This window comes from Felis catus, chromosome C1 (genome assembly GCF_018350175.1).
Source record: "Felis catus isolate Fca126 chromosome C1, F.catus_Fca126_mat1.0, whole genome shotgun sequence".
In the NCBI taxonomy this organism is placed as follows: Eukaryota; Metazoa; Chordata; class Mammalia; order Carnivora; family Felidae; genus Felis; species Felis catus.
This window is the reverse complement of record NC_058375.1, coordinates 25,951,264-25,973,643: the sequence shown is the minus strand read 5'-3', so window position 1 is coordinate 25,973,643 and position 22,380 is coordinate 25,951,264. Positions and strand designations below refer to the sequence as shown.

General features: G+C 43.9%; 1 protein-coding gene across 6 annotated transcripts in view; it reads left to right on the top strand.

Moving 5' to 3' along the window:
- The window catches only part of CSMD2 (CUB and Sushi multiple domains 2), a 602,474-nt gene that overhangs the window by 44,815 nt on the left and 535,279 nt on the right, over nt 1-22,380 (top strand). For all 6 annotated transcript variants that reach the window (XM_045035511.1, XM_023258438.2, XM_023258437.2 and 3 more), the window contains exon 2: nt 15,648-15,864. In XM_045035511.1, coding sequence (XP_044891446.1) covers nt 15,648-15,864 — 217 coding nt within the window. The remainder of the gene's footprint in view (nt 1-15,647; nt 15,865-22,380) is intronic.

The window sequence follows — 22,380 nt, the reverse complement described above, 5'->3', positions numbered from 1 at the left end:
AAATTGCAGATGACCTTTGAATGCCTAATTTAAAGAAAAGTCTGTACTGAGCCTTCCCTGCAGCTTCTGTGAATCACTGAGTGAGCCATTTGTATTTCCAGCAGATGTCCAGTCTGAAGGTGCTGGAACAATGAGGAGTCAGGCCCTCTATGGAGGAAGAAGAGGCTGCACCCAACTGCTGGTTACCATATGTCTTGTCATCCTTTTGGCCCTCAGGATGTCTGATTTTGTGTCTTACTCAGTATCTCAGGTCTCCCCACCCCTCATCTCTAGACAGCTAGTCTCCTACCTGTCCTGTTGAGGACTCTTTGGCTCTTGAGTACTGAGTGCCAGGATCATCTCAGGGACTCACTCCTAAGGAAACACCCCCCATCCCTCACCCCAGGCCTCCTGAGGCAAACCATCTCAGTGTGGTCTCTGGTTCTGTCTGGTGTAGGGCTGGAAGACACTGTCTCAGGCACTCAAGACTCTGGAACTCCAATGCACTCTACCCTCACCTCTGCCTCATTAACCACCCCCCCCCCCCGTTCTCTTTCTCTTTTTCTTTCTCTTTCTCTTCCCCTGCTTCTTAATCTTATTAACTCCTTATTTCCTTCTCATCTGGTGCAGAAATCCTGGGAGAAATTGGACCTGTATCTCCAGTAGCTTAGGGTCAGGAGAAACAACCAACCCCAAGGACATTGGTAGTTCAGGACCATGGATAGGGCTCTGTGGCTCCAGCAGCACCAACCACCTATTTATTCACTTGGGTCAGCCTACTCTGGCATTTCTGTGAAAGTGGCCTTGGGAGGCCCATTTTAAGGTTTAGGGGCAGGGGCCTATGTGACTAAGAGACTTAACCTTGCTAGTAAGTGGCAAAACAGAGTCAAGAGCCTAGGCTCTGAATCTTTCCACTGCATCATGTTTCCCGCCCCCCCCCCCATTTTTTAAAATTAATTTTCAAATATGAGTCACACAAGGGCAAAGGGCTTGAAGTTGTTTCCCTTAGGGATGAGGCCAGTTCCTCTGTGGATGTGTGTGTTATATAAAACAGCAACCATGCGCTTTTAATGAATAGAGAAACAAATGAAAAGCAAAAATTAAAAAAAAAAAAGGCACCGATGACAACTGGATGTATTAATCTATTTACTCAATAAATATTAGCTGAATGTCTATGAAATGACAAACCCCATGTTGGGGATTTAATAGTGAATCAGATGTGGTCCTTGCCACCATGAGGTGATTAGGCAAGTGGGAGAGACAAAGGCATAAACTTGGCTTCACATATTTTTGATAATTTACTTGTTTCCCAGGTTACATTTTTTTCTTCTTTTGGGAAGTACAGCGTGTACAGAATTCCTCATGTAGACTCCCTTCTGATGCTTCACTGTAGTGGGATCAGCCTTAAAAAGACAGGCAATGGGGCAGAAACCCAGGAGTTCCAGCTGACGTGATGGACACTTGAGTAAAGGCCTTCCCAACGCAATGTTCTTTGCCTATAAGCATGATGTAGAAAGAGATGTATCTTATCACATTGGCCAACATAAGCATCTAGCCATGCCTCTCACCCCCCAATCCATCCATCCATCCATCCATCCATCCATCCATCCATGGAGAAGTGGTTAAGATGGCAGAATTTGGTACCAGAATGCCTGGGGTTGAATCCTGTGTCTACCATTTATCAGCTGTCTGACCTTGGTCAGGTTACTTAACCTTCCTGGGCCTCAGTTTTCTTACCTGTAAAATGGGAATCATAATAGTACCTATCCAATACAGTTGCAAGGATGGAAAGAGCTTGTTAGCTGTAAAGTGCATGAGAAAGCTCTTCATACAGGAGAAATGTTTAATAATCTGTTATTATTAGACTAAACTCCATGAGGCCAGGGATAGTGCTGGAACACAGTGGGTGCTCAATACTATTTTTTTAAATGAGTCAGTGAGTGAATTGAGCATTTTCTAAGACCTGAATTTTTATGTGTCAGCCCCTGTGCTCAATCCCCTGAGTCAAAGTAACAGCTCAGATGTCTTCTCAGCTGAGGAGAACTCAATGCTAGCTCCCTGTGTTTTCTATAAAGACCTGGCCAGGGGCAGGTCCAACCTGGCAGAAGGCATCTGTCCCCAGATATACCTGGTCCCTCGTCTCCGTGCTGATCCAGGGATGTGGTACAACCTGATGAATGAGAAGCTCTGCCATCAGCAATGCAGAGATCCTTTTGCTGGTCCAGGATTCCCTGTCAACATAATAAACAACCCCTGGCTGGTGTTGGCTCAAAATGATGACAAATGAGCTGCCTGTGTATCGCCAGGCAGGGAAAATCATATTTGGAACACAGTGGTGGCTTCTGTGTTAAGCATGTCCAGGAGAATCAGAGAGCCTGGAGGTAGAATTAAGAAGCTGAGCAGCATGGGATTACTTCCCCAGAGCAATTGGATGTGGTACAGGGACAAGCTTGCTGCCTCACCCCATCTGCTGTGCATTGTTTCATACCTTTTCTGGATGCATCCCCAGCTTGAGAGGAGGGAGACCCTGTTTTGTTTTTATGTCCCTGAGGCACAGCAACTGCACTAAGCTCTTTTCAATAAATCCTAGGCTCTGCCCCAGTGCTGGGTGCAGTGTGGAAACAGGACTATAGCTTTGGAAGTGTGTCCCCAGATGGTGTGCAGAGTCCTCGCAGCCTGGCAGAGAGAGGCACTTGAGCTTTGCTTTCGCACAGACCTGGGTTTGAATCCCAGCTCTTCCACTTCTACCTGTTTGACCTTGAGTGTGTTTAAACCTTGAGGAGCTTCAGTTTCTTCATGTGTAGAGTGGTGGGGTGGGACGTAATAGTCATTTCAAAGGGTCATTGCAAATGTTGGGGAGATAATGTTGGTGAGGCATGTGAATGAACATTGGTTTCCTTCTCAGACCTGCACAAAAGCACTAGTCTCTCTGGGTTCGTTTGTATGTGTTCTCCGCTCTTCCCCTGGGATCCCATAATGAGGTGTCCCTGAACCACTTGTTCAGTGGAGAGTTAGGAAGATGGGCCAAGTGTGTCTGTCTCTGTATCCCACTGTGAACTCCTTGAGGGCATGGAGCACTTTATACAAAATCCATCCTTCCCATCCCCTCACCCCCATACACAGGTGGCCTGCAACTAAGTAACCCTCCCCAGATTTGCTGAATGAAAGATTGAATTTGCTTGGATCTCTGGGGTTCTTGATAGAATCTAGGGGCTTCCTAACTGGGATGATGAAAATTGCATCTTTATTTTCACTAATTTCCTGTTGAGCCTTGGCATTTCTACCAATGATGAATATAAGCAACAGAGCAGAGCAGTGTTAGCAGTATTTATGAATTTGTCACTGATGAAATCACAGGTATTTTCATTACCTGAAAATACAGTTGTTGCAACCATCCAGAAATAGTGTTTATGGTTTGAACTGCAGTATTTATCAGGCCCACTGCTAGATCTTATTAATATTGCATTAATAGGGGAGTACCTATATGGCCAGATGACAAATTTTCAAAATAATTTGAAAACTGCATTTCAATATAATCGGTTTCCTTTGCAATTCTATATATTTTGGTTTATTTTAAACATCTATTTCATTAAAAACATTTATCTTATTTAAAAACATAATTTGTGGGGTGTCTGGGTGGCTCAGTATGTTAAGCGTCCGACTTCAACTCAGGTCATGACCTCGAGGTTTGTGAGTTCGAGCCCCATGTTGGGCTCTGTGCTGACAGCTTGGAGTCTGGAGCCTGCTTTGGATTCTGTGTCTCCCTCTCTCTCTCTGCCCCTGCCCTGCTCATGCTTTGTCTCTCTCTTTCAAAAATAAATAAACATTAAAAAAATTAAAAAAAAATGAAAACATCAGTTGTGAAGACTTCATCAAGCTGCCAAAGAGGGTCATGCCACAACAAAGGTGAAGAGCCTCTGGTGTAAGTCTGTGAATCCTTTGAAGTGAATGAAAAAGATGGAGGGTTAGCCTCCTTTGTATATTATTCTAGAGAGTATTTCTAGCTTTCATTAGGAACTCCAAAATGGCAAAGAATACAATCAGTGGCTCTCTACTAGGGGAGATTTTTCCCACCTATGGGACATTTGGCAATGTCTGGAGATATTTAGGGTTGTTACAACTGGGAGGTACTACTTGGCAAGGCCAAGTGGGTAAGGCCAAGGATCCTGCTAAAAATGCTAGATGCAGAGGACAGCCTCCACAACAAAGAATTATTCTGCCCCAAATGCCAGCAATGCCGGGGCTGAGAAACCCGGGACTAGACTATCACACATATCGCAGAGAAATGGACATTTCTCTGATTAAGATCTCTAGGAAGAAAAAAAATCAATGCACAACTTCGTCAGAAACACCTGTGATAATTCCCTCGTCCAACCCTAATGCACATGTGCAATGTCTACCAGGTGTTGGTGCAATGTCTACCAGGATTACAGAGAGAGGCAGGGCCCCGGGGGGGGGGGGGCTCTGGGTCTGCACTTTAGTAGGATGTGTGACCTGTTAGGCTCGTGTGCAAGGTCTAGCCATTATGAACATCTCTACTGGGCACTTGGTGTCCAGGCAATGTGCTGGGTTCTGGGGATCAGTTTTAGTGTGGCAGAACATGGTCTCTACCCCATGGAACCCACACTTGTCAGGGAAGACACATATGCCACGTGTGATGGTGGAGATGCAGGGTACTGTGAGGACACATGGCAGGGTGTGTGTTTGGATGTGTGTTGGAGTGCAGACAGCTCACCTTAATGTAGTGGTGCATGAAGGTCTCTCATGTAGGGTGGTAAATTTTGACCTGTGACCTAAAAGATCAATAGGAGTTGGCCAGACCAGAAGATGGGGAAAAGATGCTTTAAGGGAATGGCACGTTTGAAGACTCAAGAGTGAGCAAAGGAGCACGGAGCATTAAAGGAACAAAATGGAGGCTGGCTTAGACTGGAGTGCTATTTAAGGGAAAGAGTTGCAAAAAGTGAAGTGTGGGAGAGGGGCGGGGTCTGGCTCATGCAGGGGAGGGGTGTCTTGTGCACCGTATGTAAGGTTAAGGGCTTTATTCAGAGGAGCCATTGAAGGAGTTTAAGCGAGAGTAGCAGACCATTTTTGTTTTGTTGAAAGACACAAACTGGGAGAGAGGAGAGAAGAGACCTGGCTATGGCTATGGCTATGGCTATGGCTAGAGATTTGGCTAATGGCTGTTGCGGGGAGGGAGGGAGAGTGAGAGGGAGGCAGAGAGGGTTGGAGGGAGGGAAAAAGGGAAAGAGAAAGGAAGAGGGGAAAAGACTGATGGAAGGAGGGAGAGAGGGAGGGAGAAACCTCCCAGGAAACTAGGAAAGGCTCCTCAGAGGAGGTAGTATGTGAACTGAATTTGGAACAGTGAGTAAGTTTTGCTAGGTGTACAAGGAAGGGGAAGGGCATTCCAGGCCAAGCATTGTGAAGGCCTCAAAGGGCCTGGGGTGTTCGCGGATGATGAACTGTTTGGTGTGACCAAAGCTCGTGTGTAGAGGAGAGGGGCTAAGATGAGGCTCAATGCCAGCATCTCCACAACCATTGTCTCTACCCTGCTCCTGAAGGGTGATTGCAGAGGGCCAAAGATACTGTTTGACCCCTGCTCCTGCCATCTGTTCAGACAAGGTGCCCCTGCCAGAGGGCACGTAGACAACTGGGCCAGAGTCCAACTGGAGACTTGAGGAGCACAGTTGGCTCTCTGTGTGGCAGGCGAGACAACTTCAGTGGACATAATGATTTGCCCCACATCTGCAGCTCTCCTTTGAGTTTCCTCTTAGGGCGGTTTCATTAATTACATGGCTTCGACAAATCCATATCTCAGCCCAGTGTGCACTCCCAAATTCTAGTCTACAGCCCTAATTGCCTTCTGGCCATCTCCGACTGGATGTCCCACTGGCTTCTCCAACTAAATTTGTCCAAAATTGACCTTATCAGTCAATAAATATTTGCAGAATTGAATTGAATTTTCCTGCCAAACTTCTCAAAAGAGTTATCTCCTAAAAATTATCATTATTTGTGGACAACATGATTGTGTACCTAAAACACCCAAGGGACCCAACTGGGAAATCTTTAGAATTAATAAGAGTTCAGAAACCCAGTTGGATGCAAGCTGAATATATAAAAATCAATAGGTTTTCTGTATATCAGTAATAACCAGCTAGAAAAATAAAATAATGGGAAAAGATGTTATTCACTAGAGCAACAAAAAGTGCATAAAATGTCCAGGAACAACCTTAACAAGATGTGACTGGGACCTATATAAAGAAAAGTACAAATCTTTACTGAAAGATTAGCTGGTTTTTATTGATCACTTATAGTGTGTTGGGTACCGTCTGAGCATTTAGCAATTTAGCAGGTATTATCACATTAATCTATAAAACCATCCTGGAAGTGAGTGTTAATTTTAAAGATGTCAAAACTAAAGCTTAAAGCGTTTACACAAAGTGTCCATCAAGTATTATGTGGCAAAAACTGAAATTTGCACCCAAGGTTTTTGCATCCAAACCCACACTTTTGACCTTTTCCTAAGCCATCTCCCCAATAAGCCATAAATAAATACACAGACAAATGAAGTTGGAAGGTGTTGTCTGCGTATTTCACAAAGATTAATTCATTTCACTCCTCCATTCATTCCCACAGTATGTACTGAGTGTCTACAATGGGCAAGTACTGAACTAAGTGGTAGACACGAAAATATGAATGAACTCTCAAGGAATCTACTGATGGAGAAGCCACATAATTACATGTCATTATGTCACCATTGGTGAAGGCAAGGATATTCATAATGAGTGACTAGCAAGTAGAGGAAAAATACATGCCATTGTCTTGCGGGTTCCAAGATGGCTTTTTGGAGGAGGGAAGGAGTCTTAAAGAACCTGTAGTCAGCTAGGTGAAGGAACTGGAGAGAGAGCATCCCAAGCACAGAGAGTTGGGTGGGCAATTAATATTTATGAATTCATTCATTCAACCAACAACACTTGTATAAGCATCTGCTATGTGCCAGGTATAGGTCTGGGAGCTGGAGATAGAGCGGAGAACAAAATAGCACCTCTGCTCTCATGGAGATGGCATTCTAATGGGAAAGGGTAGGAAATAAACAGGAAACTATATGGCAGTGGGTGCTAAATGCTATGGAGAAAAACAAAGCAGGAACCTAGAGCATCTGTTTTGAAAGTAGGGAAGCCTGGATTATATGTTGGGTGGTCTCTGAGGAGGTGATATTGGACTCCAGAGCTGAAGGAAGCCAGGGAGTGGGTCACCTGGCTACTGGAGGAAGACATTTCTGGACTCAAGGGTTCCAAGGTGGGTGTGTGATGGGCTTAAGGAAAGGATAGCCTGGAGGCTGCATGGCTGATTATGGGAATGAGGCAGTGGGATGTCCATTCGGGTAGGACTTTGAATGGCAAGGGCTATAGCTTTTATGTTGAGGGAAATGAGAAGCCAACCAGTCTTACTAGAGAGGTCTTCCTGAGAAACATTAACAAGAAAAAGACAGGTAAATGTTGCTGCTTGCAAACCTAACATTTTAATCTACATGAAAAATCTAAACAAAATCCAAAGCACACAGCCAGGTAGAAAACAATACTTGCAACAAATAGAACAAAAGAGTAAAATCTGGATCCTCTAAAGAGTTAGTACAAATTGATAAGAAAATAGTAAGAACTTACAGAAGATCTAAGTACATAAAATTTAGAAAGCTCTGTAGGTCAAACATCCTCAAATTAAAAGGCCAAAACGGCCACAAATGTATATGTCGTATGTGTGATGTGTAGAGGATACAAATATGTAAATCAATAAGAAAAAATAAACACCACAGTGGAAGATGAGCCAACGATTTCTCCAGATAGTTCCCAAATGGAGGATTTAGAATTATTAGGGAAAGTTGAAAAAAAAGTTGAGTCTGAGTTATAAAGAGATGCTAAATAAAGCAACATAGTTGTTTTCTTGGGGTTTTTTTTTTTTTTTTTTTTTTGCACTATCAAGTAGGGAAAAACTTTTCAATAAGATGATACATAGTGTGAGTGAAGATGGCTTGAAGTAGGCATTCGTAGGCATGGCGGTTGAGGACAGAAGTGGAATATGTTTTCTAAAAAGTACTTGGGCGATCCAGAGCCAGAGCATCACAAATGGTCATACCCTTTGACCCAGTAACCTGCACTCGTGGAAGTATGTCACAGGGAAATCATCCAAAACCAAATGCATGAAGAACAACCCAAAGTGTTTAATTCTCAGGATTTCCTTGGGGCCTGAAATGGGTCTCAGCTGTGTCTGGAAGCCACATTGACTGGAGAGAGACGTGGGTGAACGAAGGCAACCCATCCTGGGTACAGAGAAAAAGATGCAAAGGGCCCCCAGGTTACAATCCGTAGCAGCATTCTCTTCTGGTCACTAGAAGTGAAGAACAAAGAATATAAAAACACTCGTTTGAAAAGATACAAGTACCCCTATGTTCATTGCAGCATTATTTATAACAACCGAGCTATGGAAGCAATCCAAGTGTCCATGGATAGGTGAATGGATAAAGAAGATGTGGTACATTATAGACATGGAATATTACCCAGCCACGAGAAAGAATGGCATCTTGACATTTGCAACACATGGGTTGCAATGCTAAGTGGAATAAGTCAGTCAGAGAAAGACAAATATCATATGATCTCACACATATGTGGAATTTAAGAAACAAACAAAAAAAGAGACAAAAAGTACAGATTCTTTTTTTTTTTAATGTTTATTTATTTTTGAGATGGTGCGAGAGACAGGGTGCAAGAGGCGGAGGGTCAGACAGAGGGAGACACAGAATCCAAAGCAGGCTCCGGGCTCTGAGCTGTGAGCACAGAGCCTGACATGGGGCTCAAACTCATGACCTGTGAGATCATGACCTGAGGTGAAGTCAGACGCTTAACTGAGTGAGCCACCCAGGCGCCCCAAAAAGAACAGATTCTTAAATGCAGAGAACAAACTTGACTGTTAGCAGAGGGGAGGTGGGGGATGGGTGAAATAGGTGATGGGAATCAAGGAGGGCACTTATCATGATGAGTTCTGAGTAATGTATAGAATTGTCGAAGCACTATATTGTATGCCTGAAACTAATAGAACACTGTATGTTTACTATACCGGAATTAAAATAGTAATTTGTTTTTGGTGGGGGAGAGGGGAAAGTGGGTGATGGGCATTGAACAGGGCACCTATTGGGATGAGCACTGGGTGTTGTATGGAAACCAATTTAACAATAAATTACGTATAAAAATAAAAAATAAAAAAATAAAAATAATTCTTTTAAAAAAGGTAAAGAACAGGTAGCCCTTTTCTTAGTAAAAATTCAGCATTTTATTTTTTTTTAATTTTTTTAAAAATGTTTTTATTTTATTTTTGAGAGAGAGAGAGAGACAGAGCATGAGTGAGGGAGGGGCAGAGAGAGAAGGAGATACAGAATCCAAAGCACGTTCCAGGCTCTGAGCTGCCAGCACAGAGCCCAACGCAGGGCTCGAACCCACGAACCATGAAATCATGACCTGAGCTGAAGTTGGACGCCCAAACAACTGAGCCACACAGGCGCCCCAGAAATTCAGCATTTTGTAGGCTTGAAAGGATGTTGGACCCTTTTGGCATGGACTCCCCACTCTATCAGCATTTCAATCCGGAGTGGCTGCTCTCTGGGTTACAGCTTTCTCAATTCACTAATGAACATCTGATTTCAGGGAGACTTCCTAATGAGTCAGGCTTCTAGCACTATCTGTCTCCGACAGTGCCTGCCACAGAGGTCAGCCAGCCTAATGTGGACAATACCACCACCCCCAACCTCAAAACCAAAGCTGGATGCGGTTACTGCATAAGTGAACATTTGTTCTGGGACTCTGGCCATGGAAAGGCATTTTCCACTGCACTGACCAGCATTCATTCTGTCATCAGACCTTACTAAGTGTCCAGGTCTTATTTATAACAGAAAAAAAAAATCCAGAAACAATTTAAATGTCTGACACTGGGAGAATGGTTGAGTAAATTCTAGTTTAACCATAGACCGGAATGTTGTGCGTCCATTTAAAATGCTGTTTATGAACAGATTGAATATCTTGGGGGAAAAGCTCATGTTATAATGTTTACTGAATTGTTGCACAAGAAAACCAAGAAATGACCTGAATGGCCATCAAGAGGGGAGTGGTTGAATAAATTGAGGTACATCCATGCTGTGGAATATTACACCTTTATATAAAAAATAAGTTAGATATGTATCTACTGGCCTGGAAGATGTCCCTGACGTATTGTTAAGTGAGAAAGCACGTTGCAGAGAAATGAGCTAAACCAGAATCTCTTTTTAAACAAAATAATAAAAATTCTCCCGGAATGTATCCATTTGTTTGCACAAGAGTGGAGAAGGTTGGAGAGGGACATATACCTGCCTGGTCACTTTGGATTGGGTGGAAGGGAGAGAGATAGGAGATCAATTTTTCTTTATATGTCTTTGTGCTGCATATATGGGTATCTGTGTATATTACAAATGCACCTTGCCTTTTGTAATTTGAGACAAGAATAATTTACTGAAAAAAGAGCATACAAAATTATATACACAGTATTAGCTCCACAATGTGAAATATGTATGGAAAAATCTAGAAAAAAAATGAAAATATTCAACAGCGGTTGCCTCTGGGAGGAAAGTGAGGTTATAATGCTTTCCCTTTTTTATCCTTGCCTATATTTCCCAAATTTTCTTCAATGAGCAAAATGTATAAATTATTGTTTAAAATATAATGGCTTCCACCTTCTCACTAGTCCATCTTGCCTTTACTTGCTACATTCTGGCCTCGGTCCACCTTGACTCCTGCCTCCTGCCTTTGCTGAAATTTATGTATCTATTCAGCACATCCTTACTGAATTCTATGCAGTGGGGATACGGCAGGAACTAAGACAAAGCTCCCACTCTCTGCGATCTACTTCCGGAGGGACCATTCAGATATCAAACTGAGTGACCTTGCCCAAGACTGTCATCTGAGCCTGGTCTGTGGTGCTCAACACACTGAGTTACCTTTTCCTGTGTGGAACTGCCCTCTGGTCCTCTTCCTGCCATTCTTCCTGCCCCCTACTGTATCACCTTTCTTGGCCCTGTGTGTGGAAAGGGGCTCTGTTCTGAGCCCCTTCACTTCTTTTTCCATAGCAGGAGTACTGTTTATACCCGGATCCTGAATCAGAAATGGTAGATCTGTGCAGGTCTGAGCCCAGGCAGCAGCCCAGGATGCTGGGGATGGTGGTAAATGTTGGTATCAGTGGTTGTCCAGGACATGGATGAGAGTGGCCTTTAAGGTGTGGTATCTGTAGGGTCTATACTCCAGATGTACTCTGTGCAGCCCCCACGTGGGTGTATTTGCTTATGTCTGGTCTAGGATCTGGGCCCCATGGTCCATCACAGGGTCTAATCTAGAGGCACTAACAAATGAATGAATGAATGAGTGAATGACATAATGCAATGACATCACCAGGTTTTAGAAACATGAGTAGATCTGGTGCCTGTACCAGTGAGGGGGAGTTCAGGGGAGTGGACTAGGGGCTCCTTTGAAGCTTTATTTCATTATTATTGTGGCTGAATATTTTTCTGGTTTCTGGGCCACTTATGTCTTATTTTGTAACCTAATTTGTTCAAGACCTTGTCCAGTTTTTCAATTATAATGCTTGTTGTTTTCCTATTGATTTGCAATAGTTCTTTGTATATTAAGGCTATTACTTTTGTGCCGAACATTTTTGTATTCCTTTCTCTTTTGTTTCTATTTTTTCTTTTTTTAACGTTTATTTTTGAGACAGAGAGAGACAGAGCATGAACGGGGGAGGGTCAGAGAGAGGGAGACACAGAATCTGAAACAGGCTCCAGGCTCTGAGCTGTCAGCACAGAGCCCAACGCGGGGCTTGAACTCACGGACCGCGAGATCGTGACCTGAGCCGAAGTCGGCCGCCTAACCGACTGAGCCACCCAAGCGCCCCTTTTGTTTCTATTTTTGACATACATATACGTTTTGCATAAAACTATCAAGCTGGTAGTATTTTCCACAGCTTTTCTGTTCGGAAAATCAGTGAGATAGTTATTTGCCTATGTTTTTTTTTTCTCTAATTATTTTTTGGCTTGATTTTGTTTTAGCTTCTCTTTTCTCCATCTGAAATTTGTTTTAGTAGATGGTGTGAGTTGAGGAGGTAGCAGTTCTTTTCCCAGTTAAGTCGGTGGTGACCTTGCAAAATGTTTTTCTTTTCTCAATGATTTTTTAATGTTGTCCTATAGGTATTTCAGTTTTTATGTGTATTTCTGCTGTTTCTGCAATACTATTTCCTGTTCTGCCTCTCCCCTCTTAGACCACTGCCCCACTATTTTCAGAAGCATCATCTGGTAATTCTGGTTAGTATCTTGCCAAAGGAAAATAGTGCATTCACTGCCTTTTCAAAAAATATGCACTGTCTGTGGCCATCTATTTTTCTAGTTAAACTTAGCTATCATTTTACCAAATTTAAAACAGGTCATTGGGCTTTTGGTCAGAATTGCATTAAACTTGTAAATTAACTTTTCAATAACTTTTCAAAAGGTTAATATTCTAAATTAACCTTTCAATAGTTAGTCTTTCCGCTCAAGATGACGTTATGTCTCTTCAATTATTCAATTTTTTTAAATCCCTTTCTAAAAGTTATTTTCAGACAGTGCCTGCACATTTCTAACCAAGTTTATTTCTATGTAGTATATGCATTTTGTAGTTATCATAAAAAAGAACTTTTTTCTTTATATTTTTATCTGCCACTGGCATATGGAAATGGTATTGATTTTGTAAACTTACTTTGCATTTGACTTCTTTGCTGGGTTTTTTTTATTAGTTCTAAAAGCTTTATAATTGATTTTTTTGTTTTCGAGTATACTAAAATATCATTTGCAAACCATGTTTTTTTCTTGCTCCTTTCTGTGTGTGTGTGTGTGTGTGTGTGTGTGTGTGTGTGTGTATCACATGAGTTAGCTCTCTTCCAATAAGCCATGAAACCTCACAGGTGAGAGTAGCATTTCTGTCTCATTCCTGATCTTAATCAGGTGTTTCACCGTAAGTTTGAATGTAGGTTACTGTTCTAAAATGGATGCTTTATCATGATAAGGAAATCTTTTTTTCCTAGTTCCAAGTGCTTATTTTAATCAGGGTTACATGTCTGATTTTATTAAATGCCCATTTAGCATTTATTCAGAAGACTTTAGCTTTTTTTTTCTCTTTTTTAATGGGATACTTTGTGTTAAGAGATTTCTCTCAATATTAAAGTCATTTCAGAGATTAACTGTCCTTTGTCAGTTAATCCCTAAAGTGGGCTTTAAAAAAATTAGCGTTGAGTCCATTTGTCAGCATCACAGTTAAGGAGGTGGGTCTCAAGTGGCTGCTCCTGTGTGAATCCCATCTGTGAGTAATCATGTGGTTCGGGCTCCATTCCTTTGTATGTCTTTGCCTTAGTTTCTCATTTGTTCACTGGAGGTAATATTAATAGTATTCACCTTATAGGGCTGTTGTGAAGCTTAAACAACTCAATATATGTAAAGTTCTTAGAAGAGTGTCTAACCAAACATTCACTAAATAGAAGCCATATATTAAATTATTGGGAATTTACCATGTGTGTGGTACTGAGCTTGGGGTGTGGATTCAGAGACAGGAAAACTCACATATGGTCTGTCTTCTCATTGAGCTTACAGCCTGGCAAGAAGACAGATACTTATGAAATAATCACATGGAAGCATGGAAATTTGCTTCTATGATAAGTGCTATCAAGGAAAGGTTATGGCATCATGAGAACATGTAATAAGGGGATTGAGCTAGTCAAGGAGAGACACTGGACTGAAATTTGAAAGACAAATATGCACAGAAGGTAGGGAACAGTATTCTAGGAAGCGAGAAGAGCATATACAAAGGTCCTGTGGCTGTGCAGGAAGATAGTATGGCTGGTACAAAGGACTGAGAGAGTGGGGTTTGACTAGACAGCTAGTGGACACTGGGTCTAAGAGGTCACTAAGAGCCAGACCATGCAGTGACCCTCCCAGGTCTACAAGTGATTTTTCCTTATTGAACAGCAACGAGGAGCCATGGAAGGTTTGGTGTAGGCCAGGGGGAAGGGGAAGTAACCAGATCAGATGTCTGTTTTGAGTAAGACACCCCTGGCTGCGGTGTTGGCAAGGACCAGAGTAAACATGGTTGGCCAGTTAGGAGGTTATCATGCAGTCCAAGGGAGAGACTGGTATGAGTTGGCAGGAGTGAAGGGGACAGGGTGGTAGATGCCTGTGGGGCTGTGATGGAGAGGAAGGGGCCAGAGGAGAGGGAGGGAGGGGGACATCACTAGTCTGAGCATCCCAAAGGAGATGCCGGGGCTGGAGCTCAGAGGGAAGTCTGGCCTGCACTGTGATGTTGCAGGTTGTTAGCAGGCAAATGGGGAGGTCCTCTAGACTAGACACAGAGGAGAGGTCCCAACACGGAGCCTGGAAAGGAGCCAGAGAAAGAGCAGGGGAAGGAAAGGAGGAGTGGGTGGTGGCATGGGAGGAAGCCTGGGACCACGCTGCTCCAAGTGTGGTCCCCAACCATCAGCGTCATTGTATCACTGGGGGTCCGGTGAGAGGAACAGCCTCTGGCCCCACCAGGATGCTGTCCATTGGAAGGGTCAGAATTCACATTTCAGCCAGGCTCCCAGGCAGTGTGCATGCACGGTGAAGTCTGAGATGCTCTGGCCCAGCAGGAGTGTTTCCAGAAGGAGGGTGTGCATGACCAACAGCCTTAGAGGCAGCAGAGAGAGAGGTCTGTTAAAGTGAAGACTGGAAAATATCTGTTGGACCCATCAGTGACCTTCGCACACCTGTTTGGGTGGATCAATAGGACCTGAAGGCAGAAGTGACAGAGATGGAGAGTGAGTGGGAAGTAAGAAAATGGAGACAGAAAGTATGGACATATTGTGTTTTCTAGAAATCTGTCAGGGAAGGGGAAGAGAGAGACGGGGCTGGAGGGTGTGTGGTGAGAATTGTTTTCTTAGTGATGGAGTCCTGAGCACACTTAGGATGGGAAGGCTTCATCAGAGAGGAAATGACGGAGCCTGTGTAGCATATGTAAGAGAGGAACACGAGTCAGGTTCTGGAGGGCAAAAGGGGGACGGGATCTGAAGGGCACAGGGGATGATCATGTTTAGATTGGAGCAGGGGTGGCTCCTCCACAGTGAGAAGGAGGACGGCGTGGGGCAGGTTGGATGGGTTTGGAATCAGGGGGACCAAGGGATTCCCCCTTGTGGCTTTGTGTTCTGTGCAGAGTGGGAGGAGAGACTGCAGCTCAGAGGAGGGGCTGGGAGAATTGGGAGTGGAAAATGGAGAAGGTTGCGAATTATCGTTCTGGCATTTGATGTTCCAGAGGAGAAGCCTGCCTTCTGCCCGGTCCGGTTGCTTTTAGTTTCAACTCTCTGAGCCTCAGTTCCTCGCCTCACAGTCATTCTGATGCTGAAGTACAATGATGTACATTTTATCACCTGCACAGTGCATGACATGTGCAGGCTCATGCTCCATCTGTCATCCGTCTTCCCTCCCTCTGCGCCACGCCTGGGGTGGCCTGGGAAGCACTTGGAAAAGTGGGTTAATATTCCTGCCGTTTCTCTGGAAGCTTCTAAGAGTTCTGGCCGTACTGATCTGTGCTCTTTCTCTTTCCCAGGCCAAAACTGCACATTCCAACTGCAGGGTCCCAATGGGACAGTTGAGAGCCCAGGGTTCCCATATGGCTACCCCAATTACGCCAACTGCACGTGGACCATCACGGCGGAGGACCAGCACAGGATCCAGCTCGTGTTCCAGTCCTTCGCTCTGGAGGAGGACTTTGATGTCCTGTCGGTGTTTGATGGCCCGCCCCAGCCAGAGAACCTGCGAACCAGGTACCCCCTGAGCTCATTACCGCAGCCACCAGCTGGGCCCTGAGAGCCAAGCTCGCTTGCCAACAAAGACCTCTGTTCTTATGGGGTCTGCCCTCAACTCCTTAGGCTTTCTTTATATTTCCAAATTCTTTTCTCCAGATTGGAAGTACCCAGTAGGCAGGACTGATGGTAGTGTACTTGGGAAGATAAGATAGAAGACACAAGGATTACAGAGAAATTTGAGTCTTTCTATTGAGACTGATTTTGCATGGATTGATGTGTATGTGTGTATATCTATTGGTGTATATTCTTTGCATACATGGAAATCTATTCTCTCCCCTTGGCCCAGCAGATATGTGCTATAGGCTAATAGTGAGTATGTCTCTTACATCCTGTACTTGAAAACCATCAAGATGGATTGTTGGAATTTGCCTTATGTTTGCGTGGGGCAAAGTTCCCACTCTCTCAAACCCCATCCTGGTTATTGGAAGAGAAAACTACGGAGAGCACTCTCCTGCACCCCATCCCCCAAGCTGTCTCCCAAGGGGGAGAGTTCCCATCGAGGAGGGAGACGGGAAGGGAGGCTACTGCTTGTCCAGACTTGTCTGGGATGAAGGTCAAGGCCCGAGAGTCCTAGCACTCCAGGTTTTGCTGGCCTGGTGGCCTGCTGTGCTCTGTGGCAAGCCTTGTCTGGGTTCTGCCAGTCAGGCTCTGGGCTCCTCAGGGAGCCAAAGGGTTAGTGGTTTACCAGCCAAGCCCTGGGGAGCTCAGGGTGCTAATGAATGGAACAGTAATGATTGGTTTCCTGGCAAGTGCTTTAACTCTCAAGGTTTTGTTTAAAGATGCTTCTGTGCCCTCAGCTTGCGAGCGCTCCCAGAGCAGGGTCACAAACAACATTTATAGGGAAGCACCAGCCATCTTCTCTCCCACCCCCTGCACTCTTAGGGCAGCATGGAGGTGAGGCTTCCCAGCCTGCAGCAGGAGTGGGGGCAGCTGGGACCCCTCTGATTAGTAGTTCCTCCTGAACAAACCTGGGCTTATCCATCTTACCTTGACATTCAGCAGCTTCCGCACACAGTAGGTCTTCAGTGAAAATTTGGGGAAGAGACTGGAGTCCTCTTCACCTATTCATTACACAAATATTTCAAGAGCACCTCTTATGTTCCAGACACTGGCCTGGGTGCAGGGGATGTAGCAGCGAGCAAATCAAAGCCGCCATCTTCACTGAGGCTACATGCTAATGTGGGAGACAGGTGTGGATGTGAATATGTGAGTTTAGAGTTCAAGGACATTGGGGCTAGAGATAAAAAATTGGGAGACGTGGGGTATAACACCATGAGACTGGATGAGGTTGCAAGGGAGAGAGTCCTCACCATCAGATGCTGAGCTCAGGTGACACCATCTGGGGGCACCTGTGTCTACATTTGATGAATGTTGAATGACGTTGAAAGATAGGAAGGCTAATGGGGTACTTGGTTGGGATGTGGACAGCGGAAGGCAGCCTCCACTTCTGTTCCAGCTTTCCTTACGCTTACGTCCACATGGATGTGGTCAAACCTCTGTTTTCCGATGTTGGGTTTGCTCACTCTGAGAGTGAAGTACAGAAGACCCACTGGAGGTGGGGGGATTGCTCTGGCCCAGAAGGGTGGCGGGGGGTGATGTTGGTAGGGGAGGCCCTGGATGTGTTTCCGGCCCCCACACAGCCCACTCTGGCCAACAAGCCATGTTTGAGGACGAGGCTCCCAGGGTTTGCACCCTCACTACGTTTGCACCCTCACTACCCACTACCTGCTTGGGTTCTCCCTTCCTGTCACCTTCCTGATCTGCTCATTTTAGTTCATTTCCGTAGCCAGGGGCATGCAGGTTTGGCAGAGGGGAAGGGCTGTAAAGAGTGCTGTGTCTCTTGGGGCCCCTACAGCCAGAGGAGCTCACCCCTTGGAGGACACTAAGAGGGGATGTGATCCCAGAGGGCAGTCCTAATAGCAGGAAAGAGTGGAATATGCAACTCCTGGAAAGTTTTGGAATGGATCTCTTTTAGGGGTGGGGGACGGGGACAGCAAGTGTGTGTTCGCTGGGGTCCTTGTGCAATGTTTTCATGATTTTGCATGGTTATTGGGTTTTCTTCTTATTCAGGAATCAGTTTCTATCTGTATGTTTGTCCAAGAAATCATCCATTTATGGAGATTGTCAAGGGTCTCAGCTTAGAATCAACATATGGTTTCCCTTCTCGACGGGTCTGAGAACACACCTTCTTTCTTGCATCTGCTCCTGTGTTTTTTTGTTTTCTTTCTTTTTACTCAGTTGGTATTGTCAGAAGTTTGCCTATTTTATTGGTCTTTTAAACATCCCACCTGTAGGGCTATCAATTTTATTCTTTCTCTTTTCTCTGATTCATTTCTGCTTTCATCTTTATTCATTCATTTTCTTCTTCTTACCTTAGGCTAATGTTGCTGTTTTGCTGATTTCATGAATTGAATTAGTTTCATTATTTCCTGTTTGATAATAAAAACATTAAGAGACATTTTCCCCTAAGTATAACTTTAACCATATCCCATAAATTTTGATGGATAGTCGTTAATTTAGGAAGAGTCTCTAATTGTGGTTTTGTGCCTTCCTTGACTCTGGGATTTTTTTCCCTCAGATTTCCCTCAGATTTTTTATACTTAAAATGTTATTATCTAGTTGTATTGCATTATGATCAGATGATGATTTCTACTTTGGAGAGTTTGTTGGCTTTTTTCCCCACAGCACAAGATCATTTTTCTGAGTGTTCTATGAGTATTTGAAAGAACATATGTGAAAAATTCGTGTTATTAACATTATGCAGTTTTTCTAATTTCTTATTTTCTGAATGATGTTTGTCAAGGATAAGCAATACATTTTTCCCCACATTTTTGCCATTGTTCTTATCAGTTTCCCCTTTTATTACTAAGTTTTTACTTTATATATTTTGGTGCTATACTCTTCAGCATGTATGTTTAAACATTAGATCTGAAGAGTAAACTTGATTTTTTTTCAGTATAAAAGTTATCTTTATTCCCTCAACTTTTTTGTTTTAAATTCTACTTTGATGCTAATACAGTCGCCTTCATTGTTTTTTTTAGGTTTGCATTTATTGGGTCCCCCTCTTTCCCAATTCCTCTGTTTTGAATATTTCTATCATTATTTTGGGTGTATTTCTTAGTACAAAATATCATTGGATTCTTATTCTAAAACCTTTACTGAGAGTCTTTATTCTTTAACAGGAAAGCTTAACCTACTCACATTTTTTTGGTGATAACCTATATGTCTGCTCTAGTCTAATATTTCATGCTTTCTGTTTTAAAGTTTTCTTACTATTATTTCCTCTCCTCTACTTTCTTTTTTAAAACATTTTTTTAAGTTTATTTATTTATTTTGAGAGAGAGCAAGAGTACGCAAGGAAGCGGGAAGGGGGCAGAGAGAGAGGGAGAAAGAGAATCCTAAGCAGGCCCTGCACTGTCAGCACAGAGCCAGACCTGGGGCTCAATCCCATGAACCATGAAATCATAACCTGAGCTGAAACCGTGTCTGACATGTAACCGACTGAGCCACCCAGGTGCCCCATCCTTTTCTCTAGTTTCAAGTGCACGTTTTCTTTGCCTTTGCCTTTTCTGTGATTTTGATTCAACTAGTGGCTAAATTACTTCTTCAGAACACATTTTAAGGTGTATTTCTCTGTCAACATCTTGTCTGGCTAGGCTTTTTTTTAAATCAGGTCTTACTGGCACGGCAACCTGTAGAAATGCCTTAGTGTTTGTAGCATGTAGATACCTGCCTCTTTTTCACACTTTCCAGAATGGACATTTATATTGGCTCTTTTTAATATACCTTTGATTATTTCCATAAGAACTTAGGGGATCAGATTAAAGGAGAGTTTAACACATTGGCTTGGCTTGAACTGGAAATTTCCCTCTTGAACTGGAAATTTCTTTTTAGATTTGTATTCATTTGGATGCTATTGTTTTTTTAAAAAATATTTTTTAATGTTTATTTATTTTTTAGAGAGAGAGAGACCAAGTGTGAGCAGGGGAGGGGCAGAGAGAGAGCGAGATATAGAATCTGAAGCAGGCTTCAGGCTCTGAGCTGTCAGCATATAACCCGGCACAGGGCTTGAACCCACAAACTGTAAGATCATGACCTGAGCTGAGGTCAGACGCTTAACCAACTGAGCTACCCAGGTACCCCAAATTATTTTCTATTTTATTTCCGTTTTGGATTACTCACTGCTAATATATAGAAATACAACTGGTTTTCTGATTGTTGGTCTTATGTCCTGTGACCTTGCTGAACTTATTAATAGTTCTGATGCTTTTTTACATCTGTGAATAAATATTTTTGTTTTTCTTTTGCAATGTAGATGTCTTTTATTTATTTATTTTTTGCTTAATTGCACTAGATAGGATCTTACAGTATGATCATGGCTAGAACTGGTAAGACTGGACATCTTTGCCTTGCTTTTGACCTTGAAACACTCAGTATTTCACTGTTAAGTACGATGTTAGCTATAGGTGTGTGCTAGATGCCCTTCAAGGAAGGTGTTTTTGTAAAGTTTATTTGTTTATTTTGGGAGAGAGAGAGAGAGGTAGTATGCTCGAGTGGGGGGGTGCGGCAGAAGGAGGGAGAGAGAGAATCTCAAGCAGGGTCTGTGCTGTTAACACAGAGCCCAGTATGGGGCTTGGTCCCATGAACCATGAGATCATGACCTGAGCCGAAATCAAGAGTCAGACGCTTAACTGACCGAACCACCCAGGTGCTCCCAAATGAAGGTTTTAGGTGGAGGATTTTGGTACAGTCTGGCTGCAGTGGGGAAAATACACTGGATTGGGGGCCAGGCTGGTGACTGCCAGGCCAGGCAGGAGACAGCCATAGCCTGAGCTAGATCAATGAAGAGAGAAGATGGGCGTGGCTTTGTGTGATGTTAATGAAAAGGCATTGTCCTTGTCCCCGAAGCTAAGGGCAGATTTCTAAGGACTTGTGGAGTGAAAATAAGAAGAAAGAGGTGGAGGATGACTCTGCAGTGTCTGGCTTGGAAGCAGAAAACAAGAGAGATCAGTGTGCGGTGAATTCCAGTCTCCAGTAAAATGTGTTCTCACGGCATAGCCGGGTCTTTTCTGTACTGACGTTTTAATTTATTCGTCTTGTGGAACAGGAGGGCCACCTCCTCGCATGTTGTTTTTCTGTGGCAGGCCTCGATTTATACGCAGGTAGGTTCTACATTTATTAACGCTGTGATCTGTGCAAGGTTTGGCGGCTCTGAGCCTCATCTATAAAGTGGAAGTCACACAGCCCATCTTACAGCGTGGTTATAGGTCAGCCACCCTCTGCAGATCCCTTAGTGCTCCATCAGTGTTAGGAGCATCCTTCCCTGCCTGGGTCCTAGGAAGTTGGACTGCTCTAGAGGGCTTTGGTGACTGTCCTGACATTTCATCTGTGGCCCACTTACTAACCGGACTTTTTAGATCACAGGACTGCAGGTGTGGAGCACAGACACTGAAAAAGGAGTTGGGCTCAGGGCAGTCACTCACTGTGGGTGGTATCACTGAGCGTGTGGTAGCCCAGCAGTGGGACAGGACCACCAAGAAGCCTCTAGCAGGTTTCTCTCTGCCTGCGTAGTTCATGGTTTTCTGCGTTCATTAAAACTTGATGGGCTTAAGTTTTGCAGTCCTGCTGTCTATGCATCTTTGAACGCATCTCTCTTTTCTTCTCTTACTCTAACAGCGATCTTTTTTCACCCTATGCATGCATTCCAGCAAAAGGCTGAAGAGTCACCCCCCCACCCCAATCCCCAACCCCCTTTAACCTCATCTTTTCAGCTGCTTGCTCATGGGTCGTGTTATGAGCAATAAGCTTCCTTCCTGGTTAGATTCTAAGCAACTTGAGGCTGGAAGTCAGGGCTTCCATCATGCTTTGCTGTGGCAGAACCATGCAGTGAAATGCACCTCTTGCTGGTGGAGGACATGAGCTTGAGTTGTAGCTGTTCCTTAGCCGCTGGGCATCTGCCACTCACTTTGACTCTTAGCCTCAGCATCCCCATCTAGAAATGGGTGTATCAATATCTGCTTCGTAGGTTGGTTGGTGAGGATTAAAATAGATAATGTGTGTAAACCACTTTGAATTTTGATAAGAGATAAACAAAAGGAATACTTGTATATTTGTAGCAGAAAATCAGGAAACACCATTAAGCAAAAAGACTCACAAAGCTCCACCCCCCTCCCCCCACCCAAGTAAATGTATAAGTCATTTGGTAGAGCAGTGGTTCTCAACCCCCAGGGGACATCTGGCAATGTCTGGAGACATTTTTGGGTATCACAACTGGACAGGGGGCTATGGCATCTGGTGGGTCAAGGCCAGGGATGCTGCTAAATATCCTGCCATGCCAGGACAAAGGCCAGGAGCGCTGAGGTTGAGAAATCCTGATGTAGGCGATGGAGGAGTTAAGGCCTTTGGCATCAGACATACTTAGGTTCTAATCCTGTTTCAATGTCAGGGACCTTGGACAAGTGAAACAACCCATCC